Genomic DNA, 23715 nt, shown 5'->3' with positions numbered 1-23715 from the left:
TGTTTTATTTTCTTACCTCTTAGCCGTCACAAGCTGCTTCCTGTCTTTGTTCAGTTTCCGCCACACCAGAGTTCAGTTAATCACCAGCCCCGCCTATAAAGCCACAACCGTTCACGCAGTCCGCCAAGTGACCCTGGTGTGCCAGCCTTTTATTGGAACAAATGTTGTTTCATGTTGACACAAATATTTGGGAAATAAATGTATAAATTGATTCATTCAGTGTCTTTCACATAAAAAAAAAAGAAATCTTTAAAGAACATGAGCCACATTGTGATTATCTGCATTTTATGTGCAGGATTCCAAGTACAAAAGTTTCAGTTGCAATCTGGAGGTTTAAAAAGGCATATTTCTACATCAAAATATGAGCAATACAGGATGTGAGGAAGCTTATGTCTCACTAAAGAGCACTGAGACCGACTTTCTGCGTCAAACGTGTGTAGACGTCACAACAAACTGTACCAACATCATTACAAAGACCATCTTTTTATTATTATGTCCTTAAGAAGAACTTTTCAAAATTTTCAAGGAGACTTGTCCCTGAATACAGCACTGATCATCATCATCATCATCATCATCCCACCATCGACCTCTTTCTCCCTCTCAACCGAACCTCATCTAGCTTTTTAAAGACGGCCGAGGACTTGCTGGAGGCGGCGGCGTAGCTCTTCAGCAGCCTCTGGAACAGAGCCTCTGTGCTCGGGTGGGTGCTCAGGAAGGCCTTCTCCAGCACGTACAGGTCCACCCCCTTATCCTCCGGCAGGGCGGAGATGTAGCTCAGGCCGAAGTCTATGAGGAACAGCTCGGACTCCCCGTCCTCCAGGCCGTGTCTCAGCAGCATGTTGGAGGTGGTCAGGTCCCCGTGGACGACGTCTTCGTCGTGCATTCTGGCCAGGATCTGTCCCACCCGCTCAGCCAGCCAGCCCAGGTCCTCGCTGGCGTCAGACCGCCGAGTGGAGGCGATGTAGTCGCGTACTGTCGAGGAACCCACAATTTCCTCCAGGAAGATACAGTGGGAAGCGTAGTCCACAAAGTAGACCACAGGGGCCGAGATTCCTGAGGACAGAAAGGTACGGGGACGTCATGAGGAGACGAGAAACCTGCATTTTCTGGTTCCAAATGATAAGGATGATATTGTTCTAGATTGACAATTCTCATGGGAAGACAAAAAAAACACCCACGGGCCCAACGTGATGGATTTGGGTCCGGACTGGTCGGGACCGGGCCCGTTGGTAGAACTCACCCGCTCTGCGGCAGCGCAGAATGGAGCGGACCTCCTGGACCGTCCTGCGGTGGGTCAGCTTCTCGTCCAGCAGCGGGTGTCTGTAGCGCTTCGGGAACCTTTGTTTCACGATAGTCGGCTTCCCCAGGAACTGTGCCCGGTACACGCGAGCTTCTGCTCCTTGTTTTACTAGCTCTGCTTGACTGAGGAACTCTTGCAGCGCCATGCTTGTTTCCTGTGACATGTTTACTGCTGCTGCTTTTCTTCTTCTACGGTCTGCTGCCCCGCTGCTTCCTCTGCTGCGCATCGACAGGCTGCCACCTCGCGGCCACTTAGTGAACCACACCAACTGCAGAGAGACACGCAGCGAAAAAGAAAGGTCTTATCGTTTTCATGGCTACATATACGCATATACATGACTGTGCAGAAACGGTGCAGGGCGTGACACATTCCTATATAAACCGAGAGCCCTGCACCGCTCTCAGGTTATATATTCCACGGTGAGTGCACTTCAGCCGACGGATAGCCGGAACCTTGTGCAACTCCTGTCAAACTCACGGACCTCTTAAGAGCGACGGACTTCCGGCTGACCGTCTGTCGCTAAATAATTAAAGTTAGCACAGACTTTATGACAAGAAAAGTCTATGGTAACTAAAGTATAAATAACGAGTTAAAGTATAATGTATAAATAACGAGTTATTTATGAAGTGTGTGATTTATTGAATGTGGCAAACATCACTTTGTTATCGAATAGGAAGTGAAGGCAACTAACCAACCAGGGACACGGAACGTGTCATGCGCAGCAGCGCTTGTGATGGCAGTATGGCGCGCGTGAAGGTGAACGAGCGCACAAACGTCAGTAACCAGTAGTCGTCCCCTTCCGCCGGGTTTCACCAAAGAGCGACGGGACGTCCTCTCGGCCTACAGGTGAGAACCACGGTGACACAGCGGGGGACCTAAGGACGCTGAATGCTAACGCTAGCCTTAGCTAACAGTGTGTGTGTGTAAATATGTAACGTATACAACGTTAGCGTTAGCTAACTGTGTGTGTGGATATGTAACGTACGCATTCATATAACGTCAACGTTACATCATTCCATACACACGGCCATGTTTACATCCCGTGAGGTGTTCATGTCGTGGCTGCCATCGTTCAAGCAGCACAGTTGGTCGGTCAGTCGAACACAGGTTACCTTCCATATTGGTTCATCATCACGTGACCGAAGCAGGCTAATGCCAGTGCACGCCGAGTCTCCTCAGTGGTTATTCTGGTCAATCAAACCTGGTTCTAACATTCTAGAGTGTTTTTCGAATTAAAGGAGATGAGGTCTTTAAGAGAAATAACCGAAACCTCATCAGCTCAACATCATGTCTTGTTACTTAATGGCACCAATCTGAAGTTCGTCCCTCTGCCCAGCGGTCATGACCAGCCTGTCCAGCTACGCGGTGCGCATGGCCCGGCTGAGCGCACAGATCTTCGGTGGGGTGGTGCGTCCGACGGACTCCAGGTCCATGAAGGTGGTCCAGCTCTTCCAGGAGCCTCCCATGGCCAAGAAGAAGGAGGTGTTCGACTGGTACCCGCAGCACAAGGTTTACTACTCCATGACCCAGAAGCTCCGGTTCATGGGGCTGTTCAGGTACTGAAGTTGAGCGTGCTTCATCATTTGTGCCCTTAGTTCTGCTGGAAGGATTTTCAACGTGAAGCATCTATCCATCTTTATATTGAGCGTGAGAGCTGTACAATACCCCACTTATAAAGTAAGGGAGAATGTCTGTTTGATCAAATGTTTGCTCCTCCTCCTCAGAGACGAGCATGAGGACTTCAAGGAGGAGATGCGCCGTCTGAGGAAACTGAGAGGAAAAGGGAAACCGAAGAAAGGAGAAGGAAAGAGAGCGGCCAAGAAGAAATGAGCTGCTTTCTTTTCTTCCCGAATGCAGGCTGACAGGATGGAACTGTGTACATTCTGTTTCATGCGATCCTCAGGGAGGGACAGGAAGGACTTGTTGCTACTTGGTGGTCTACTGTGGCCAGACCCCCCCCCCGACGAGGCAGAAACGAGAAGACGCAGAGTGTCACCACAGACCCGAAACAAAAACTAATAATCATCACCACACGTAATGGACATAAGATTCAAAATGTCAATAAAGATGGTCTGGTACCTCTAGAGTGCCTGTTATTACTATCACCACTGATAGTACTGATACTACTTTATATTGCTGTTACTAGCAGGAGTACTATAAGGTGTTACTGCTGCTTCATTTGTACCCTTAGTGTAGTCGGACTCTGCTGCTGATGTATTCTTGTTTGGGAATCTAAGCCATAAAACAGTTTCAAAGATGTAGCTACACCACTTGACCACTTAAGTCAAATGTTTCAAGCTTTAATTGTAAAAATGTTTTAATTAGATATTAAGTTGACTATGAACTTGGTAGTTTGCTATCTGTAATATGACCTTTGCCCTGATCACAACAAAATAAGGAAAATAATTGAGGGGTAACAGCAAAGCCGAGTTTAGATTGATGTTTTTTTATTTAAACAATTCAGTTAGCGGAGGAGGACTAAGACCATGGAAGCAGTAGGAGAAAAGCCAAAACATTCAGTATTGTATTGGACGGGACCACTCCATGTTGTATTGTTGGCTAGATGCTACGGAGGAAATGCGTGACTTGCCAGAAAGCTCCGGTTTTGGCTTTTGGCAAATTGTCTTGCTTTTTTTGTGATTCGTCCTCGGTCCTCCTCAAAGTCCACTTGGGCTCAAACGAGCGAGGGACGGTGCGACCGGACACAGATGTTTCTCGGCCGTGGAGTTTGCCTCTAATCTCTTGGTGTAACCTTCACCTTTAACATGCTTGTCTGCAAAGTTCTTTCTGGTCTCCTGAGACGGCTGGCTGAGAGCGCGGTGCCTGCTCTCAACCTACCGGCAGACTGACTCGTTACAACTTTGAAGACACCTGGGCTGCTAATTAGAGGACACACCTCGGTCTAACGCGTCCCTGTGGTCAAATTATTGCTCTCTAGGAGCACCAGCATTTTGTCCAGGCCATTTTCATTAGTTTCTTTTTTTAAATGATTCTGTTGAACCAAAAGTCAAAAGCAATGCCTGATTTCCATTAGTTCATTTTTATTTATTATTGCTTCAGTCAGTTTCAAGTTGTTTCAGTGACCATTGTGGGGTTTTCTTTGTTTAACTGAAGGCTACCAGCAGCTTGTATCCGGTAAGTTCAGTATAATTTGATGCCAATAATTGTTCATTGTTCATTTTTTGTGCTACAGTGTGAATCTCCATAAATACAGCTGTTCGATAAAAGTAATTCATTTCTCCATCGATTCGGTTTCGGTACAAAGAAGTAGAACAGTACTCAAATAAAACTGTATATTTAATTCAATACTAACTAAATGAAGGGACATTTTATGTTCTCATTTCCATATTCACGTTATTTTATTGACTCGTGTTTATTTCCTTGACACGTTGTCTCATGTATCTTTCCGTGTCCTTCCCTCCTACACCCTACGGTCGGAGACGTGAGGACCAAGTGTCTCCTCGTGTAACCCGACACCGCTGCCACGTCGCTCCCACTTCCTGCAGGGACCCGGTCCCTCCGCGGGGGGCCTCCGGCTGCACGGGGAGTCCGCCCCGTAGCGGAAAACACCGCAGCACCGCACGGCCGAGTCAATGTCCCCGGAGCCCCCGAATGTCCCCGGAGCCCCCGACTCCCCCAGCGAGGAGGCGGACTGACCGCCGCGTGTGTCCCGCTTAACCACCGCCTCGGCCCGGGCCGGAGAGGACGGATAACGGTGTCTGGATCCGAGGAACCCTTCTGCTTCTTCTCTCCCAGGGGTCAGGAGGACCCGGTAAGGACATTTACTCCGTGTAGCTACATCGCTTTCTTTGCATGTCCCTTGGAGGCTTCTTACTGCTCCGTAACCGTTTCGAGGGACAACTTTAGTATGACAGCAAATACTTGAGAGATAAAGACTTTCCTTTCCGAAGCTCAAGTGTTGTTATGTGGAACTAAACTACTATGTGGACATTAAACTGTTGCACTGAACAAACGTCTTTATGGTTTAATTTTGCTGCTGCATCGTGCCTTTAATACTAAAGTATTTAGATAATAATGCTTCCTTAAACCGAAATACCCGTCTTTCAGCTTAAAGGCCAGTGGTATCTGATCATCAGTGTAGTTGGTGAAAGTCCTAAACTTGACATTTCAGAACATGGTATTTGTATTCTACATGTTATAAATATGCATAGACTACCCTCCACTGGTTGAAATGGGAAATTGTATTTTTCCTCCTGGTTGAACTGGATCTAAACCATCTGCTCGGTTCTGATGCTATAAGGCTTATTGTCCATTCAGCACAAAACCCAAACTATAAAAACAACGTGTGTCCTCGGTGCTTTGGCTCCTCTGCCGGTCCCTGTGTGTTGGCTACAGTTGCTCAGATGTCTGTCTGGTGTCGCACAGCTCGTCCTCACCCCTGCAGGTGACGATGGTGATGATGATGATGATGATGATGATCTGAGGGTGAACTAGATGGCGGATGGCCACACCGACGTCTATTTGCGTCGAGCCCATCTAGAGTAGACTCTCTTCATGAAATCATCGACAAAAGGGTTGTCATGGAGACGGGGATGCAACAGGCTCCCTTGTCTTTCCCATGAGAGGCAGGACACAAGAACCCCACCGGCGGCCCGACCAGGAAGGCTCTGCTGGGCCTGGACATTATCCCTAACGTCGTCATTACCATATTAACTTTAACTTCTGCTCACAGAGGACGTCCTGCCAAGAGATGAACCCAGACCTGCACAGCCTGACTGACGCGTGAAGGTAGCAGCAGTTGCGATGGGTGAGTGATGGTCCAACGTGATGCAGCTCTGTACGGACAGCGCGTTTAGTTCTGCTCGGGTGTAAAGAGAAGCAAAGTGTAACGTGGGCACGAAACGCACTTCGGGGCTCCGTTGTGAATCTGTGATACACGCGTGGACACGAGAGACCGCTGAAGCTACGCGAAGACCACCAAAGGCCACGGACAATCACCAAACTATTCCACTGTAATCCACCAATCCAATAGCACGCTTTAACGCTTTTACTCGTGGACCTCGCGCGGAGCCGTTTTGAGCGTCATATTCCTAATATAATGGACCTCAGTGTAATTGTCAGTCAGTAGGGAGGTTGAGCAGCTGTCATTTGCATTTCTGTCAAAGGATTCTGCACATGAAAGACTCTCAGGTCAATGAGGGAGGCATCTGCAGGCCGGTTGGAGGGAACAAATATAATTCACATGGAATACATACTGTAAACTATAATGTATGAAGCAGCCTGTGATTGGATGTACGTGGTATAAACCGTGAGCTTAGAAATCACTGCAACAACTTGACTTATTTGTAAGAGAAGTGTTATAAAAGGGCCATTCTGATATAGGACAGACAGGAGCACATACAGTCTGATCTAATGAGTGTGTTCCTGTAAATACAGCTCTCTGAAGCATTGTGATGGTCCTCGCTACCACTAGACGCAGAGGAACCGATTGTATTCATTTTTTTTCATGCTGGTTTTTGGGGGGTTAACATCTAGTGGTCATTATTGGTATTTCATCTCTTGGCATCTTTTGGCAATTCAGATTCAGCCTGTTGAATCTCTCTGCGAAGTGATCCACTTGTTCTGGTGGAAACTCTAATTAAAGAGAAATCTAGAGATACTGTGTGTGTAGATGTTAAACCTTCTTCTCCTTCCCCCTAGGTAGCTCCGTCCTCCGCTTTGCCAGCCTGGTGTCCACTCTGGGCGGCCTGGTCTTCGGTTACGAGTTGGGCATCATCTCAGGAGCTCTGCTGCTCATCAAGGTGGAGTTCAGGCTGTCCTGTGTCCAGCAGGAGGCTCTGGTCAGCTCTCTGTTGGCAGGAGCTCTGCTCGCCTCCATCGTGGGCGGCTGGCTCATCGACCACCGGGGCCGCAGGAGCTCCATCCTCCTGGGCAACGTCTTGATCCTGACCGGCAGCCTGGTGCTGCTCATCGACTCCTACTCGGCACTGGTGGTGGGCAGGATGGCGGTGGGCTTCGCCATGTGTATCTCCTCAATGTCCTGCTGCATCTTTGTGTCCGAGATGGTCGCCCCGGATCGCAGGGGCCTCCTGGTTACTGCGTATGAAGCCGGGATCACCGTGGGCATCCTGGCAGCCTACGCCATGAACTACATCCTGTCCGACTCTGAAGGAGGCTGGAAGTGGATGTTCGGATTAGCCATAGTACCGACTACGATTCAGTTGGTCGCCATCTGGTTCCTCCCGTCCAGCACGGAGGAGACCTCCAGCCCGAGATACGGCTTTCAGACTGAGAGCGGCGCGATGAATACCGTGGAAGCGGGTGACCCCAGAGCCGGTCTCCGCGCGGAAAGCAGGGCGGTTCAGTACAACAGCACGTGCCTCTTCCAGCGCAAAGACAACATGAGGACCAGGATCCTCATCGGCCTCGGGCTGGTGCTCTTCCAGCAGTTCACCGGCCAGCCGAATGTCCTCCTGTACGCCTCCACCATCTTCCACGCGGTGGGGTTTCGGAGCAATGCCTCGGCGGTGCTGGCGTCCGTGGGCTTGGGCTCGGTCAAAGTGGTCGTCACTCTGCTGTCCATGGTGTTCTCGGACCGGGTGGGGCGGAGGCCCCTGCTCATCGGCGGATGCTCCGTCATGGCGCTGTGCCTGATAACCATCGGGCTCCTCAGTGGAGGTTCAGCGATGAATGCCGGGAGGCCTTGTGGCTCCGAGGTCAACGGGACGACGCTGCATCCTCTAACTCCTGGCAATCAATCGGCGTTGGACATTCCTTTACACCAGAGCCACAGACGTCTGGACCACAACACGCACGGCGACGGTGTGGTTCTCGATGGGGCTGTGCAGATTCAGCCAGGCGATCCTTCGGCACCTCCTCTGCCCCCCCGTGGCTCGGTGGTGAACTGGATCATCCTCCTGTGTATGATGGCTGTTGTCAGTGCATACTCTGTTGGATTTGGACCAAGTTGGTATACTTTTTTCATAGCGGGCCTTTCTGTGTTTTTATAGCCGAACGTGGCAAGATGCATTAAATATAATACGAGATGTAAATATTGAATATAAGCCTGAATTGATGTGGATTTTGATAGCATGCAAATAATCTTAATGCAGCTTTCTCATCTTTAAGAATAACGTCATCCAACATGGAGCTTGTCAAGCGTATTACTACTTTTATGTTATTTTCTATCTTTGACCAGTGACCTGGCTTCTCCTGAGTGAAATATTTCCAGCTGCTATCAGAGGACGGGCATTCGCATTCACCAACTGCTTCAACTGGGCCGCCAACCTGTTGGTCACATTCACTTTCCTGGATTTTATCGGCGAGTGACCGCGGTGACCGCGCAGATAGATGACGGCGAGATGTGTCGTTATGTAACGATTGGACGGGCTTATTACAGATGTTGGGATGTAAATATTTTTAAGACAACCAACTGTAGCTTTCAACAGAAAGGTGAAGTGACTCCGGGATGTGCTTTCCATCAACAGACGCCGTCGGCCTGTCGGGGACGTTCCTGCTGTACGGCATCACCGCTGTGGCCGCTGGGCTTTTCTTCTACTTGGTGCTACCAGAGACCAAAGGGAAGACTCTGGAGGAGATCGACGAGGAGCTGCGTTTGAACAAGTACCGCCTGTATTTGTCTGAGTGATACGCAGCGTCCTGTGCAGCGGCGCGAGACCCTCATGTGTGTCTTTGGCCTCGTTCTGCAGGTTTTACCACGGCGAGCAGTGCTGCTGCATCGGGAGCTGGAGAGGACCGTCCCCACAGTACCAGAGAGTGCGCTGTCAAGTCAGCGAGTCAGGGTGATTGCTTACACGTACGATACGTACGGACATGACCGATGTTCGGCTCACCTGTGGCACCGGCTATTGGAATATACTGTTACCTTTGATGCTTTGTGTGAACATTTTAGGTGTTTTTTCCATTTTTAAGAATGGATTAGTTCAGCTTTAGGTTCAACACCAGAAGCTGCTGTGCACCTTTACACGTTAGGTGGGTTGTAAGTAGGAGCAGCTGTCTTGTTCCCCAACTTGATCCTAATACTACATATTTCCAGAATGAGGGACCATATTTCAAAGCGCCCGAACGCCTAAACTAAACCCGCTGTCTCCCGTCGGTTTGGTTCTGTCTGATGGTCTAGTCGTCGTTTTGAAGCTCTCAGGCAGACATTGGGAGTCCTGTTATTCATATTTAAAGCAACCAGACTGTCATAGCCGGTACGGACGGATCAATGAATATTACATGTAAAGTCTTCACTGTATTGGTATCATGTGGTGTATTTGAATGTGGGTCATAAATCAGAACACGTTCTTGATAAATAAAACACGTTTATTTACACAAATATTTCTCAAATACTAGTCTTCTACATAAGGACATAAAAATATATACAGTGATGTAGGGACTGCAACTGCTCCGTTCTCGGGTCAACGTATCCATGTTTGGATTCATTTGCATTTTGCAAGATTGAAAAAAAAAAAAAAAGTTGCGCATGACAGAGCAGGGACTAAAACGTACACTTAAACTTTTCAAGTGCTATTCAACACCTGACCTCTGGGGACGCCCGGTGTCCTCAGAGGGACAGAGAGCCCGAGGACTCACCGCAGGTCTTCATCACACGCGAGCAGCCTGCGTTACAGTACGGTCACTCCCACAAAACAAAACTAGGTTAGGTCAGCCTCGTCTTCCAACCGGCTGAGTAAACTTTGGTTGTGTCTTGAAGTCATTCAAGAAAAGCCACTTGAAGTAATTCAAGGAAGTGGAGCAGCAGCACATTTTGAGAAACCATTTCTTTGAGAACCTGAATGAACCTCAGCTGGCTCCTTGAAGAGCCAGGAGTACAACACTGGAGTTGTCCGACAGCCCGGGACACTTGACAAAAGCTCATGACGGAGTCGCGTATCAAAAAGAAGACTGGTGATCTGGTTTGGTTAGAAAAAAAAGGCTAGACGCACCTACCCAGGCAGAGAAAGTGTTCCAGCGGCATCGTGTCCACACACCTGGAGCACCAAACGCATCGGGAGGCTGTCGACTTGTGAGCAGACTGATTAAGTGTCATCGGGTGGCTTTTGACAACGCTGCAGTAGTAAACCTTACAGGAGGAGCCCGCTTCGGTCCAACGACTTGCTGCTGACGGACTTGTTGACCACTGCCTTCACAAACAAACTAGTAGAAAGAAGAACCATAGCTCGCTCTCTCTCTCACACACACTTTTGTAGTCACTACGGCCCGTGGGAAATGATGAAAGGAGTACCTGTATATTCCAAACTACACAGAACATTCATTTCAGATGTCAGGTTAACGAGTTCGAGGAAGAAAAGGAGCGGCGGGATAAATTATTTAAGACGTCGGCGTCCTTCAGCCGGGAGGTCGGTGGGGACAAAGTAGTGAGGGCGGGCAGAGCCACGCCCCCTTTAAAAGCCGCCCCGAGGCAGGACAGGGTGGGCGGTTGGGTTGTGGGGGGGGGGGGGCGTCACTGGGGGGCACCGGCGGGCACTGGGGTGCTCAGGACGTTGGTGGCAGCAGAGAGGACCGGAGAGCCCGTCAGAGAGCCCAGGGCAGTGGACGCTGGCAAGGCAGAGATACCTGAGGGGGGACACACAGGTCATGATGAACTTCAGACAGTCCCTCGATCGTCATATGGGGGGGTGCACACGTTCATTAAATGGAATAAGTTCACGCAGACTACGATGACGCCTCCTCCTCCTCCTGCACTTCAAGTATTAACATCGGGAATTATGATGGAGTCGCTGTGTGGCGCGTCCCCTCACCAGTGACCATGCCGGCTGAGCTGACGGCGGCGGCGTTCCCACCGGGCAGAGTGGCTCCGCCCACGCGAGACTGGTCCTTCACGATGGGGACTGCGGGGACAACAGAGAATGGAGGACGCCCTTAATTTTCCTCAGTGGCACAATAGAAAGTGAACTCAGCGTCACAACCGTCGAGCCCTTACAGAAGTACGGGTGATCCATGGCCTCGCGGGCGGTGAGCCGCGCCTGGTGGTCGTAGCGCAGCAGCTTGTCCAGGAAGTCCAACGCCTCGGGGCTCACCAGGTGCTGGTTCTCGCTGTGGACGAACCGCTCCCAGCGCTTACGGGAATGCCTGCAGACCAAAGAGCACACTTCATTCTGACCTCCATTTACACTGAAGACGGTGGACACGGGGACGCCTGACGTGAAGACACACAACGGAAAACAATTCAAATGATCAGGAAATAAGTTGCTTAGCGGTTAAAAATGTCATTCGGGAGAGGGGGTCATCATCTCTCACCTTCCCAGAATGTCATTGAAGCGCGGCTCCAGCTCAATGTTGTACTTGTCGATGTAGTCATACAGGTCTTCAGTCCCCAGGACCTTCGCTATTCTCACCAACTGCAGGAACAGCAGACAGGAACAGAGCGTTCGTACAGGGAACGTCCACCTCTCGGATAAGAATCCGCATCGAACCCGCTCCAGTCCTTTGCAGTACCGACGTGGCCTTCAGAGGGAGGAAGAGTTTACCTGGTCATAGTTGTCATGGCCGTGGAAGAAGGGCTCCTTCCTGAAGATCATGCTGGCCAACATGCAGCCCAAGCTCCACATGTCCAGGCTGTAATCGTACATCTGCAACACACACGGCAACATTTCAATGAGCTGCAAATCCATGAAACGAGGGAGGGTACATCATGGCGATGGATAAAGTAACATCCGATCCACTCACACTGATATGACGTAGTGTAGGACATCGTGGGGCCGAGTCACAACAGGTTAACATGCAGTCAGAAACTACAGAGTTGAGTAATTGAGATCAAAATGGAGGCAGAGTTTGATAGATGTGAAGGGGCCATTACTCCCCCACTCGACGCCTCTGGCTTAGTTTGGCTTTGCAGGCTGCTTTGATCTCAAGATGGAATGATTCATCATTACAAGTGGTATTTTATGGAAATATTTTAAAATGCATACAAAAATGTAGGTCAAGAGTGGGCTTGTTATGATGCCAACGTTAAGACTTTGATATAAATATCATGATACCTGTGGAAGTGCAAAAATGTACTGTAAACACTTGCTATTAAAATGTACTGTAAACACTTGCTATTAAAATGTACTGTAGAAATGCATGATTATAAAACATGATATTAAAGGTGTTTATTTACACTACAAGTGCATGAGTTTATTATGAACACAGTCGGCATCAAAGAATGTCTGAATTATGATGCTTAGAAGGATCTCAACAAGAAGGAGGAGCGACCCTAATGACAATGTGCATTTGTATCACAGCAGAGAGGCTCCAAGTAGTTTTTATTACCTCACTAGGGAAGAAGTCTTAGAAAAGGGCCCCTCAGTAAACTGGAGGCCGTACCAGGAACCAAGTTGCACAAAACCTCCTTTTAAAAGAAGCTACTTCGTTAGAACTACAAAATGGACCGTTATAGTAAATCAGACAGCAGCACGTTTTAACCAATAAGAGGCGACGACGCCGCACGATGGGAAGAGACATATAACGTGATGTCATCCTTTGTTCGTAAAAGTGTCTCAGAACATCAAGTTCAATGCAAAGTGGAGTGAGTTCCTCCCAGAGGCCCCGTTGGGGAGGGTTAGGGGAAATTTAAGCAAAGCCGCCCACAGACGTACCTGATAGTCCACCAGCAGCTCGGGTCCTTTGAAGTAGCGGGAGGCGACTCGGACGTTGTACTCCTGCCCCGGGTGGTAGAACTCGGCCAGACCCCAGTCAATGAGACGCAGCTGCAGGCGCACAAAGCAAGCGCTCGCTCAGCAGCCACAAACCGGCAACGGCGCACAAACCAAAGACGACGAGTCCGAGTCCAAGACAACGGTGGAAAGGGATTCCACTGGTTTGCTACTCGGCCGAATGCTTCTACTCTCAACCTCAGTAAGTGTGACTGAAAACAATACGCCGTTGGTGCCTCTTACAAAGGGCACTTAATATGATAACGGCACGGTTTGCTAACTCGGACAGTTTTTGCCAACGCTGCAATAAAACTATATGATGTAACTTCTGACCATGGGTGCTAAATACTTTTAATTCTAAAAGTAAGCAATGCCTTTACTAGCGCGGGAAAACAATGGCAACACCAGTGAATTATCCCCCACGTTCTAATTAGACAAGTATACCATCATAGATTCATCAGATTTGACACAGAACGAGTCCTGCTGAGGCCAATCGTAGCTGGTGCACCCGGGTTAGGAAACACGCTGTAATGGCGCAGGAGTCGTCTGTGACGGCAGCCTTGAATCGCTCACCTTGCGGTGCTCGTGATCAATCATCACGTTGTGTGGCTTCACATCTCGATGCATTATCCCCATGCTGTGGCAGTAGTCCAGCGCCTACGGACACACAACTCGGTCATCCATCGGTCACACGGTTTGCTAAAGGGGGAAGCGTGGCGTGTGGAGTAGAGATGGTCCTGTATCTTCATTGAATCTTGGGATTAATGTGAAGACATGTCCTTCAAAAGAACTGGATTTATTTATATTTCTCAATGAAACAGTTTGACTAGTTTCCATGTGGCCGCATGGTGAACTCCGACTGAACGCGTCATGATGTCGCTCGTTCTTCTCCTGTCGATTCACAGCAGGGAAGCTGAATTCCACATCGTCATGGTTAACATTAAACATCATTCATTGGCAGTTTGCATGCGTGCTGAACCGTGAGGGGGACTTTTAAACGTGTTCGTCGTTAGCTGGTGGTTGGTTTGTGATCCAACAGGCTTTTGGCTTTTCGAGTTTTCTCGAGTTTTAAATTTAACAGCAAGTACAAAAGGGCAGAGAAAATAAAATCAGACCGTGTTGTCTAGGACTGGGTGCTTCACCCCCCCCCCCACGTGACACTTAGAGGTTAAACAGCAGACAGCTGAACCCAGAAGGACTCACCTTGAGGATCTCATACATGTAGAAGCGGATGTCGTAGTCTGTCAGGGTCTGGTACAGTTGCTGGAAACAAAAGCATTGTCATTGGGCTTTGTGTGGAATCGTCCTACAGTAAAAGAAGACAACCACACACACACACAACCAACCGCACAAGCACAAGAAAACAACGAGAATGCAGAGAGAGGAGGTTTCCATGACCTCACCTAACAACTTTTTCCAGAGTGAAGGAGAAGCGACCTACCTTGAAGTCGGTGTTGTTGACATGCTCAAAGACCAAGGCGGGTGTCCGGGACTGAAAACACAAAAGGTGTGTGTCTTTAATGTGCTGCAGCCTCAACAGACTATACCTGCCACGACTTCAATCCATCCGCTGCACGAAGCTATGGAGGCGAAACAAACCAACCAACCGCGCAGCCACACCGTAAGCGACGCGGCGGCCAGGTCTCCGGATGGAAACGTAGACGTTCATCGTTGGTGAGATTTCCCCACAATCGAGAATGAGGACACCAAATGTTTGAAAGACGCTGGAGTAGTCAGCTGACCCACAAAGTGGTGCCTGGTGGCTTACGGTGTGAACTAGAGCTGCAGCTAATCAACCACTCATCGACCGACGGTCCTCTAGTCTATAATCAGCCTTTAACGTCTAAAGTTGCCAGAGCTCATGTGATGTTGAATGCATTTAGTTTGAGAGGAGAGAAGAGTGGTTTCACTTTATGAAGTCAGCAAAACTTCACGAATTACCAAAGACAGGATGATTATGTAGTGCCCGTATTTTGATCCGGTCTAATTTGCCCACTCTTTGTGTCTGTCACATTAACTAAAATGCCTCAAACAAAAGGTTACTTTTTTTGGTTCATGTATTCCAATATATTTGTCAAACTGAAAACGGATGATTATTGTGGCAATCCTGCATCCTAATATTCCAACTAGCGTTGTTGCTCTATTGTTAAAGTGAGCCCTGGCATCCACAGCAGGGATCTGACGTAGAGTACTTACAGACACATACTTCCCAAGTGAAAACGACAAGCTCGCACAGGTGGTGAGCTCCCCGCGCTATGGCACAGTGAAGAAACCTCAGAACCTCAACATGCACAACACAAGCTTGTTCTGACAAAATAGAAGTCATGAGAAAACAAAACCTTGGGATTTAAACAGGTCCCCTTTAGGGTCACATGCACAACATACGACATACGCACCACAGGGTCTTTCACGATATCGATGAGGGAGATTATGTTAGGGCCTCCACGCAGGTTCTCTAAGATCTTGATCTCACGCTTAATTTTCTTTTTCTTCACGGGCTAGAACGAAGAGGAAGACTTTATCAGATGGGATTAAACCATTCGACCAGAACCACTAACTCGATCCAAGAACCAGTCTCTGCATGGCTTTACCTTGAGAATCTTCACCACCACCTTCTCATTGTTGGTGATGTTGATCGCCTCAAAGACTTCGCTGTACTTGCCACGCCCAAGTTTACGCACCAACTGAAAATCATCCTGATTTCTGTGAGAGAGGAAAATAAATAAAAAAGGTGCCCGATCATCAGCTGGGTTGAGGACTAAAGCAGCATGCTGCAAATGTTGTGTAAGGACCACGGATGTATTTACCCCCACTCCACCACGTGGGACTCATAGTCCCAGTACTCCCTGGGCCGGTGAGTGTTGACCTCTGTGTACACTCGGGCCCGGCTCGGCACGGGTCCTGACATGTCCGACAGCTTGGCAGAGACGGTTGGCAGATCTCACTGCAACGGAGGCGCACGGTTGGAGTACTGGGAGGACCGGCAGGGTGGTTAGGGAGTGAGAAGAGGGAAGGGAAGGGCTGAGGAGGGTTGATCCCAACAGAGCAAGGGGTTCAAGGAGAGTGGGGGAGGGAGGGGGGGGGGAGGGCTTTGCCTGATGACGGGGGGAGAGGCCACCAAGGGCTCAGTTGGATAGCTGGAAAAGATGGCGAGGAGAGGAAGTTGAGGATTAGAGAAATTGAATTCATGATGAATATTGGTAAATCACACGTTGCAGTGTTTTCCTGCCATTATAGCAAATTGTTTTTGTCCCCCCCCCGCTCAGGCAGTTGTGGCCGACTCGTTCGCCCAACTACTTGCTGCCAAGCGATGAGATGCTGCCGCCGGCCTGTTTACCTCCGAGCGCCCGAGCACGCATGTCGGAGCGCTTCTCGTAGGGACAAGCGTGGGTGATTGGAAAGGTCGTCCATGGATTTAAGGGTCGGCGCTTTGATCAATGGCTCCACTAGTCTGCGCGTCGATGCGTCCTGGGCAAGACCCGTGACCCCAAATGTCCCCCGCAGCCGTGACTACGGCGTGAACCTGATGGACAGGTGTCACTGCGCATGGTGGCTCCTGTCATCAGTGTGTGAATGGGTCAAAGTGACTTAGGTAGCCCTGGGAGGCAAATGAGGGATTTTGGACTACACCAAGGCGTCCGTTGACTTATTCGTTTGTGTTTATAAAAATACAGTCATGTACGTTTATCTGCAATGAATAGATCTTCAGTTTGTCTGCCTGTGAGACGTGCTGTGTAGATTAAACCTGCATTGCACAACATGCACCGGGGACCAACAATCTATCATTAAAACGAACAGTGTTTTCTACAGGACGTGGTGTCTGTCGTCGGCCACGCGGCTCCCATCATGCCGCGGGGTCGCGCGCTATCTTAAGGTAACCACTGACCACGCGTTCGTTACGTCACAGCCCGTCCGGGTCAAGTCGGACCCAAAAACTAACCCGCCGTGTTGTGCGCCGCCAAACGCCGGCGAGCGTCACCGAATTAATCAAATCCCAACTGTCACCGGAGTTCCCACGGAAGTCTAAAAGAAAGCGACCGCGACGGGATCAGAACCCAACGAGCGGGGCGCTTTAACGTCATCGCCCGTTAAGCTAAGGACGTAACGTTAACGTGGATATCCGCGCGAAGACCAGAGGACCTGACACGGCGCTTGTGGACCTCGACGTGGACCATGACTCGCATCGAAGCAGACGCCCGCGAGTTAGCGTCGGCCAACCGGCTCCAGCGGCCGTCGGTGCTCGTAACTTATCGTCTGTCGGCGGGCCCGAGCCGCTAGCCCGCTAGCCCGTAGCGTGGCTAACGCGAGCGCTAGCTCAAGAACTCCGGACAACGGGAGCCCGCGTCTGCGACGGGAGGCTGGAGTAGATATTTACCCCCTTGAATGAGTCCACGACGGAAACGCTTCCCCCGTCAGCTGAGTTTCGTCAAGCCAACGGTCCTCGCCTCCCTCCGTCACCGGTGTGTGATTTCTGCTGTATCAGAGGCAATATGGCAGACCACCGCCGCCTACGTCCTGTAGCGCTGCGACGGAGGCCGCCGAGGGACACACCGCCGCGCGATTGCCGACCACCAGCTAGCGCCTCGTAGGTGAGGAGAAGTACCTTAATTCGACTCTTGATTTAACAGGAAACCAGTGCATGAAAGTAGTGCAGGAGTAAAATGACCACTTCTCTTTAGTTCTTGTTGATACAATTGCTGCAGCATTCTAATGAAATGGAGAATGCTATTCGAGGAACTGGATAATACCGAAAAGCAGTATTCTAGTCTAGAAGTGACTAATGCAAGAATTTTTTTCTGCATAACTTTGATGAAGTGCCTTCTTTTAAATATATTGCACAGGTGGAAAAGGGCGGCCCACAGGACACATCCTGGTCAAAGAGAACTGCGGGATTCTTTACGTTGCTGCTGGATACCAGAGAAATTCCATCCAGAGGAACTGTATCACTAGACGAGTGACTTCAAAGGCCTTCTGGGCCCAATGAAATAACCTCTGTTTTGTCTGAGTTTAACATCGGGAAGTTGCAGGTCATCCAGGTTTTGATGTCCTTAACACATGGTCTCATCAGGCTTGATCTATCGATACAATTGATTGTCTGCATAACAATTTTTTTCTGAGGGTTTTTCCTGATAATATTGCCTAAAGGAAGCATTTATGAGGTAAATAAAATCGATCCAAGCACTGAACCTTGTTGAACTCCGTGAACCAACATGGTAGTGAGAGGAAACTGCCTTTCAGCATTTGTTGCTTAATAGTGGAAATCCATATTCCGTCCATATAACGATAATTCCTGAAGGAGCGCTTAAGAACAATACATGTCCCGGAGATTTTCAGAAATAGCCAATCTGTGGTGTGATCGCTCTACAGCTAACTAGAGGAATTACCTCTTTAAACGTTACTACAGCGGTATCCAATAAACATTTACTCTAGAAACCCCTGCCAAGAGGAGCAGATTCCAGGTAGAAATTCAAAGGTTATAAGAAAATGATCCCGCCGGCGTGGGTTCTCCGCCTTCCTTCAACCGTCGAAACACATGTTGCTTCGGTCCATTAAAGACTCTCAATGACCCAATTGTCAGTCAACGACAGATACACCCTGAACAGGATAAATGGTGCAAGATAATAGCAGTTAATGGTATCATATATTGTGTAGTATGGGCCTTAGCCCAAATAAGCAGTCAGAGACCTGCTACTGTGTGTATCCCCTAAGTCCATAGACACAGAGCATCCATTCATATGTCTTTAGATTCTCATTGGATTGATTATTTATCAACTTCCAGGTCCAACTTCAAATTAAACATCTAAAAAAGATGTATTTCCTTTATTTGAAGTTTCAAATTCTCTAAAAAAAAGGTTCTTATTATTTCCAAAAGGGGGCGCCCCAACCTTCAGAAACCACGCCGTAGTTCAGCCTGCTCATTTCTTGTCAACCTCCATGAAGACATTTTTTTTAATTGATGTAGAAATTCAGACTCTGACTTTTATTATTTAATACAGCTGTGAAGATGTAGGCATAATGCTGGAGACCTGTAAAAAAATCCAGCTGTGAGACTGGAATCATCGCATAGTGAGGAGGAACTTTTAGTGAGCTATCGATATGTTGCGTGAACACGCAGCAAACATACTTTTACATGAAGCTGATTTGAGTTTCTCTGCCTTTGAGCCTCCTGCAGGATACAACATCTGGCAAAGTGGTTCTTGTGTCTGAATCCAGTAGAGAGATTTTTATCTCCGTACGTATAATACGCCAGGAGACTTCTTTTGGTATCGCTCAATGACAAACAAAGTTCACATGTCACACACACACACACACACACGCAGGAGGCGGGTCCAGGAGGTGGTAAGTGGCAGCAGGGCTCTGTCACTGAGACCATTCATTGTGCTCTTTGGGGCCTTGATTGAGGATATCCTCTAAACAATTGCTGTTGGTGTCGAAACTGGTTCAAAGTTCCTGCCATCCATCTCCCAGTTACAAGAGCCTCCGAGCAGTGAACAATTGCCTTTATTGCTCTGAAAATCATTCTTCGTGTCTCGTTGAAAGGCAGATCTACAGCCCCGATACAGAGGGGCGTTGGCTCGTATGTGCGTTTTTTTTCTGGATCAGGGGGCCAGTTGCGTCCCACGAAGCTCTCTGCCAAACAAAGGGTACCTGCGATATGTCTGCGGCACGTCTGTGCTGCAGGGTCGAGGGGAAGTGCACAGCGGGGCTTAAAATGGGATGGTTTGCGTATTCGGCCTTCTGAAACTGAGCTTTACGGCTAGTAAGTTAGTTTGATTTAAAAACATATGGGGATCATGTTTTTCTCTAAGCAACGATAACACAAGAAAACAGAGCCTCCGCTAGGAAAACTTTGGGCGATGCAGAGGAAGTCTGCCTCTTTCCTCCTTCACTTACATATTGTATTGTAGTATTATTTTGACGGGCAGGAATCAGGCGTCAGATTAGTGACCTTTCACCTCCGCGTTATGGACCGCCGCCCTACGACTGAGGCGGTGAGCGGGAGCCAAGCGGAGAGCGATCACAGCTCCGCCCCGGTGGATTGGTGTTGTCGGGGCCAATGTCTCAGCTCATTCCACCGCTTCCTCGTGGGAGGGAAGCAACGGTCCCGGGAGAGTCCGCTGCTGAGAGCAGAGCGCGTCGGCCCAGGCCCGGCCCACCAGTATGTCGGGGATACTGGTTCTGCTGGGCACCGGCAGGCAGGGGCAGCCAACAGTGCTATCAATAATGCATTTTTCATATTGTAAGACTTGCTCTTTAAAACCAGTTACGTCAAACCAAACGTTGATATAGTGGATTGATCTCACATGATGGTCCGACCTGCAAACCCACCCGAGTACGTGCATGTCGTTCCCAAAGAGAGCAGCTTGCAGCCCGAGCTACAGACACTGCTAAATCTGGCATGGACGTCAACAAGTTGGCCAAAATAACAGCCACACCCCAGAAGGGATCATTGGAACAGTAATCAGGGAACATGGCTTTGCACTCACAGCTGTCAACGGGCCAAATGAAATGATTGGAAGTGAAGGTTCCCTTTGCCTTAATTTATCACCTTTACCATAAAACGACCGGTGCAGATGAGGACATTTAAATTCCGGTGAGGTGTGTGAGACCTTTCTGATCAATGTGACTAGATTCCAGAACCTCATTCCGCTGAGAACGTTTTCAAATGAAGGAGGGCTGCGGGACAGGTTGATAGTCTTTTTTTCCCTCATCACGCATTTGCAGTTCCTCGGGTCACGTAACCCGCTCTGTAAATTATGGCTCCTAGACGCCGACGCTGTGCATTAAGCAGTGATGTTCTGGGGACTTTACCTGAACACCAAGCAGCTTCACGCGCCGCAAACAACCATCTCACACGTCCAATTTGAAGGCAGTTTACAGTGTGGAGCATAATCACTTGCTGCGCCCATAAACCCTTCACGCTATCTCAGTTTTGTTCTGAATTGCTCGTCAGTACATTTTTAATTGATTGTCAGTTATATACACATGGTGCGAATAGAAATGGATCGTTTGATCAGGTCTCTGTCGTTGTTCAACTGACATTTAATGCGCTTTGATTTGTAGCCTTTCAATGAGCACCTTAACCTAAAGAAGTATGTATATCGGCCTACAAACAGTCCTTTCAGTAGAAGCACATCCTGCGGCGTCTGGTTGTGCTTGTTTGGCTGGTTGCTCACTGCTCTCCTGCTCCGCCCATCGATGGAAAGCAGCCTATCGCTGTCCGCCGTCCCACGAAAAGGCCCCGCGGTGTCCAACGGCGATGCCTCTGAGACTCCCGCGTTGTCCTGTCAGACAGTTGAGCTACAGCACCATAATTATCCACTCATAGAACAATTCAGTGTGAAAATGCAAAACAGGCTATTCACGGATATTTATAAGTAATGTGTGTATTTTTCTACGCAGAAATCAGAATATCAGCTGAACAGGACGGGTCATCTGGGCCCCCCGTTGATGATGAAACCCGGCACTGACCTAGAGCCCGGGGCCCCTCGGGGAGGGGCTCGGCAGGGTCGAGCACTCGGCCATTTCTCCCTCTCTGTCCCTCTATGACATCTTCCTGCCTGCGGGGGCCTCTGGGAGCCATCGGGCGGGACTCCGCCGGGGCCCCCCGGAGCTGCAGGATAAGCTCACGCAGCAACTTGTAATGAGGCTTCAGCTCTGACAGGTGTGTGGGGGGTACTGGGGGGGTCGTGAAGCCTTATGCAAGTGTGCAGTTATTTGTGCCGCCCCGGAGGGCTGCGAGTGCAATAACTTGCTTCCAGAAGGGTGGACCTCCAAACATCAGCTGGGGGGTGATTTAAAGGGTTCAGTTCAGTCATAACTGTGTTGTCCAATCTGTGACGGAGCTCCCAGCTGGCCGTGACTCTGCTGTTGCACCACACAATGTGATAATAAGTAACCGCTGACTGCTTGTAAGGTGTAGTTACTTGCAGAAATACGGAGCCCCTATGGGCGTCATAAAGTATTGTAGTGTACATGGATATTCCCAACATAAACACAAAAAGAGATGTATGCACAGATGTGTTTTCTATGAAAGCACAGCTGTATGTATGTTTACATCAGCGTGTTGTAATGGTGGAAATCCAAAATCCAGAAACCCTAAATCGACCATTGCATCTTTCAGCTGGCCCCTTTTCCCGCATGACGCCACTAAACAATAAATTGTACACACTTAAAGGCCTCACATCACGGTCATTTTGTAGGTTCATATTTGAATTTGGTGCTTGCACTAGAACAGGTTAACTTACTTTAATGTTTGTAAAAAACACTTTAATCCCCCCCTGATGGAAAACGCAGAGTCTGCTCTGATTGTGGGAAACACATGGTGCAGTTTTGCGAGGTTAGTTCTCCGTCCACAAGAAGCGCCTAACACGACTCGCATGTTAAATTACATTTTTCTAAGTTTAAATTTATATCTAGCTAGTCTTACTTCAGTTTTTTGGGCTGGTTAGCGTAGTCCAGATACCAACCTTACGTGCACTATAGTGGAGACTATATGTCTCCTTTAATGAAATATGTTGCTAATAGATTACCCATGATGCTGCACGCTGGCCCCAAACGAACAATCGATGTGTTTCTGCATGCACACTGATTGTACTCGCTCATCGGCAGCTGCGTTTGCCTGCACACAGGGTGCTGGGTGATATTAGCTGTGACTGATCGACACCACATGTGGATCCCAACGTGAGAGAGGGACTATCAGAGCAGAGATCAGGCCTCATTTCTCTATTTTCCTGGATACAGTTTCCAAATGTCCACCACTTTGAATGAAATGTTATTCATGGAAACGGAATATTAATTGCATTCATGAAAACCAGATTCAGAGTTTGACTTGTCACGCAAACACATTTGTGAACTCGTACACGTTAACAAAAATGAAATTCTCAGCACCAACACCAAAGTCCGAGCTGGGCCTCATCCTGTCCGGGGTTGATCTGGTTGGCACGGCTCCAATAATGTGCTCAACCCCCCCGATGGCCCCCATGAGTAATCATCAGTCACCACAATAGATCCAACAACGCTCATTTGCGTCCTTCCTGTTTTGCCGTTACCTTTTCCCAGAGTGCACTCTTGATTCATGCCTTCCTAACTGGCACCGTGCACCCACTGACGGCGCTGTCTAAGGCCTCGCGCTGCTGGGACACAACCCGTCCAGAGAGAGACCCGCGGAGGCAGAGATCCATTACTTCCTCTGCTGAGAGTCCTTGGCAACGCTCAGACGGAGGGGGCAAACCGTGCATCGGAATTCCCCGCGTGGGTTTCCTCCCGTGAGTGGGTTCGGACGCCATTACGGATCCTTAGCGCGTGAACTCTGCGTGCGCGTTATAACCCCTGCAAAAGGCTCCGTATGAAGGCTTCCCCACCATTAGGTCGTTTTGCTTTTGTCCATGGCATGTAAGATTTCTGCCCCCCTTCCCCCATAAATCCACAGCAGCTGTCAAACCTTTTCTGCCGAATTATTTCTTCATTAGAAGGTAATTGAGCAGAGAGAAATGCCTCTGCTGTATCAGGAATCACAAAAGCTGGATAAATTAATGCTAAACTATCCGTACTATTAATCTACAAATTGAATATTTCAATAATAACATTTTGCAATATCAGTAAGCGTCTGTGGTGATATTCCTGCAAAGACATTTTTTGGAACAATGCTCACAAATACTGAAAACCTGAAGCATAGATTTCAACAGAAAATATATTCCATTGTTTCCATCATTGCAATTTATGGATTACTACTTTAACAACCATCGTTCCGGGTGCGAAGCCGTTGTGCAGGCAGAAAATGGAGCCATG

At 48.8% G+C, this 23715-nt stretch overlaps 4 protein-coding genes and 1 long non-coding RNA gene across 9 annotated transcripts; 3 read left to right on the top strand and 2 right to left on the bottom strand.

Annotated features, from left to right (window-relative positions):
* Positions 1-123: 123 nt before the first annotated feature.
* tp53rk (TP53 regulating kinase) lies at positions 124-1684 on the bottom strand. The gene is made up of 2 exons (XM_040202690.2): positions 1241-1684; positions 124-1053 (listed from the first exon to the last, which is right to left on the bottom strand). Exons 1-2 carry the CDS (start codon positions 1524-1526, stop codon positions 572-574), a joined length of 768 nt encoding a protein of 255 aa, XP_040058624.2. The 5' UTR covers positions 1527-1684; the 3' UTR covers positions 124-571.
* A 41-nt stretch (positions 1685-1725) lies between these two features.
* Positions 1726-3384, top strand: mrps33 (mitochondrial ribosomal protein S33). Of its 3 annotated transcripts, XM_078092269.1 has the most exons (4): positions 1726-1866; positions 1974-2146; positions 2637-2856; positions 3025-3384. In XM_078092269.1, the coding sequence occupies exons 3-4, from the start codon at positions 2642-2644 to the stop codon at positions 3128-3130; spliced, it is 321 nt and encodes a 106-aa protein (XP_077948395.1). In that variant the 5' UTR covers positions 1726-1866; positions 1974-2146; positions 2637-2641; the 3' UTR covers positions 3131-3384. The 3 variants fall into 3 exon arrangements, with proteins under 3 accessions (XP_077948395.1, XP_040058625.1, XP_040058626.1); XM_040202691.2 differs by having other exon boundaries at positions 1786-2146; XM_040202692.2 differs by having other exon boundaries at positions 1795-2146; positions 2620-2856.
* A 144-nt stretch (positions 3385-3528) lies between these two features.
* slc2a10 (solute carrier family 2 member 10) lies at positions 3529-9602 on the top strand. 3 transcript variants are annotated; one of them, XM_078092263.1, is made up of 6 exons: positions 3529-5072; positions 5994-6068; positions 6966-8227; positions 8460-8582; positions 8749-8884; positions 8971-9602. In XM_078092263.1, exons 3-6 carry the CDS (start codon positions 7264-7266, stop codon positions 9065-9067), a joined length of 1320 nt encoding a protein of 439 aa, XP_077948389.1. In that variant the 5' UTR covers positions 3529-5072; positions 5994-6068; positions 6966-7263; the 3' UTR covers positions 9068-9602. The 3 variants fall into 3 exon arrangements, with proteins under 3 accessions (XP_077948389.1, XP_040058616.2, XP_040058618.2); XM_040202682.2 differs by having other exon boundaries at positions 4740-5072; positions 6962-8227; XM_040202684.2 differs by lacking the exon at positions 8971-9602 and having other exon boundaries at positions 4741-5072; positions 6962-8227; positions 8460-8629; positions 8749-8870.
* LOC120834612 (casein kinase II subunit alpha) lies at positions 9572-17676 on the bottom strand. The gene is made up of 13 exons (XM_040202687.2): positions 17300-17676; positions 15732-16061; positions 15516-15627; positions 15321-15422; positions 14366-14416; positions 14128-14187; positions 13498-13581; positions 12868-12978; positions 11758-11859; positions 11528-11628; positions 11211-11359; positions 11029-11118; positions 9572-10843 (listed from the first exon to the last, which is right to left on the bottom strand). The coding sequence occupies exons 2-13, from the start codon at positions 15830-15832 to the stop codon at positions 10731-10733; spliced, it is 1176 nt and encodes a 391-aa protein (XP_040058621.2). The 5' UTR covers positions 15833-16061; positions 17300-17676; the 3' UTR covers positions 9572-10730.
* LOC120834616 (uncharacterized) lies at positions 16786-18110 on the top strand. Its single transcript, XR_005714482.2, has 2 exons — positions 16786-17513; positions 17766-18110. It is a non-coding gene; the product is annotated as an uncharacterized LOC120834616 (long non-coding RNA).
* Positions 18111-23715: the final 5605 nt, after the last annotated feature.

This window comes from Gasterosteus aculeatus, chromosome 17, assembly GCF_964276395.1.
Source record: "Gasterosteus aculeatus chromosome 17, fGasAcu3.hap1.1, whole genome shotgun sequence".
NCBI lineage: Eukaryota > Metazoa > Chordata > Actinopteri > Perciformes > Gasterosteidae > Gasterosteus > Gasterosteus aculeatus.
This window is presented reverse-complemented; position numbering and strand designations above follow the sequence as displayed.

Bases quoted from the DNA above. Each gene is read 5' to 3' on its own strand.
- tp53rk (XM_040202690.2), bottom strand. From the start codon at position 1,526: ATGCGCAGCAGAGGAAGCAGCGGGGCAGCAGACCGTAGAAGAAGAAAA. The intron at 1,054-1,240 runs GTGAGTTCTACC...TTCTGTCCTCAG, and splicing joins TCTGCGCTGCCGCAGAGCGG to GAATCTCGGCCCCTGTGGTC.
- mrps33 (XM_078092269.1), top strand. From the start codon at position 2,642: ATGACCAGCCTGTCCAGCTACGCGGTGCGCATGGCCCGGCTGAGCGCA. The intron at 2,857-3,024 runs GTACTGAAGTTG...CCTCCTCCTCAG, and splicing joins CGGTTCATGGGGCTGTTCAG to AGACGAGCATGAGGACTTCA.
- slc2a10 (XM_040202682.2), top strand. The intron at 8,583-8,748 runs GCGAGTGACCGC...TTCCATCAACAG, and splicing joins CACTTTCCTGGATTTTATCG to ACGCCGTCGGCCTGTCGGGG. The intron at 8,885-8,970 runs GTACCGCCTGTA...CTCGTTCTGCAG, and splicing joins GAGGAGCTGCGTTTGAACAA to GTTTTACCACGGCGAGCAGT.
- LOC120834612 (XM_040202687.2), bottom strand. From the start codon at position 15,832: ATGTCAGGACCCGTGCCGAGCCGGGCCCGAGTGTACACAGAGGTCAAC. The intron at 13,582-14,127 runs GTGAGTCCTTCT...GTGTGTCCGTAG, and splicing joins ACATGTATGAGATCCTCAAG to GCGCTGGACTACTGCCACAG. The intron at 11,860-12,867 runs GTACGTCTGTGG...TGTGTGTTGCAG, and splicing joins AGCTGCTGGTGGACTATCAG to ATGTACGATTACAGCCTGGA.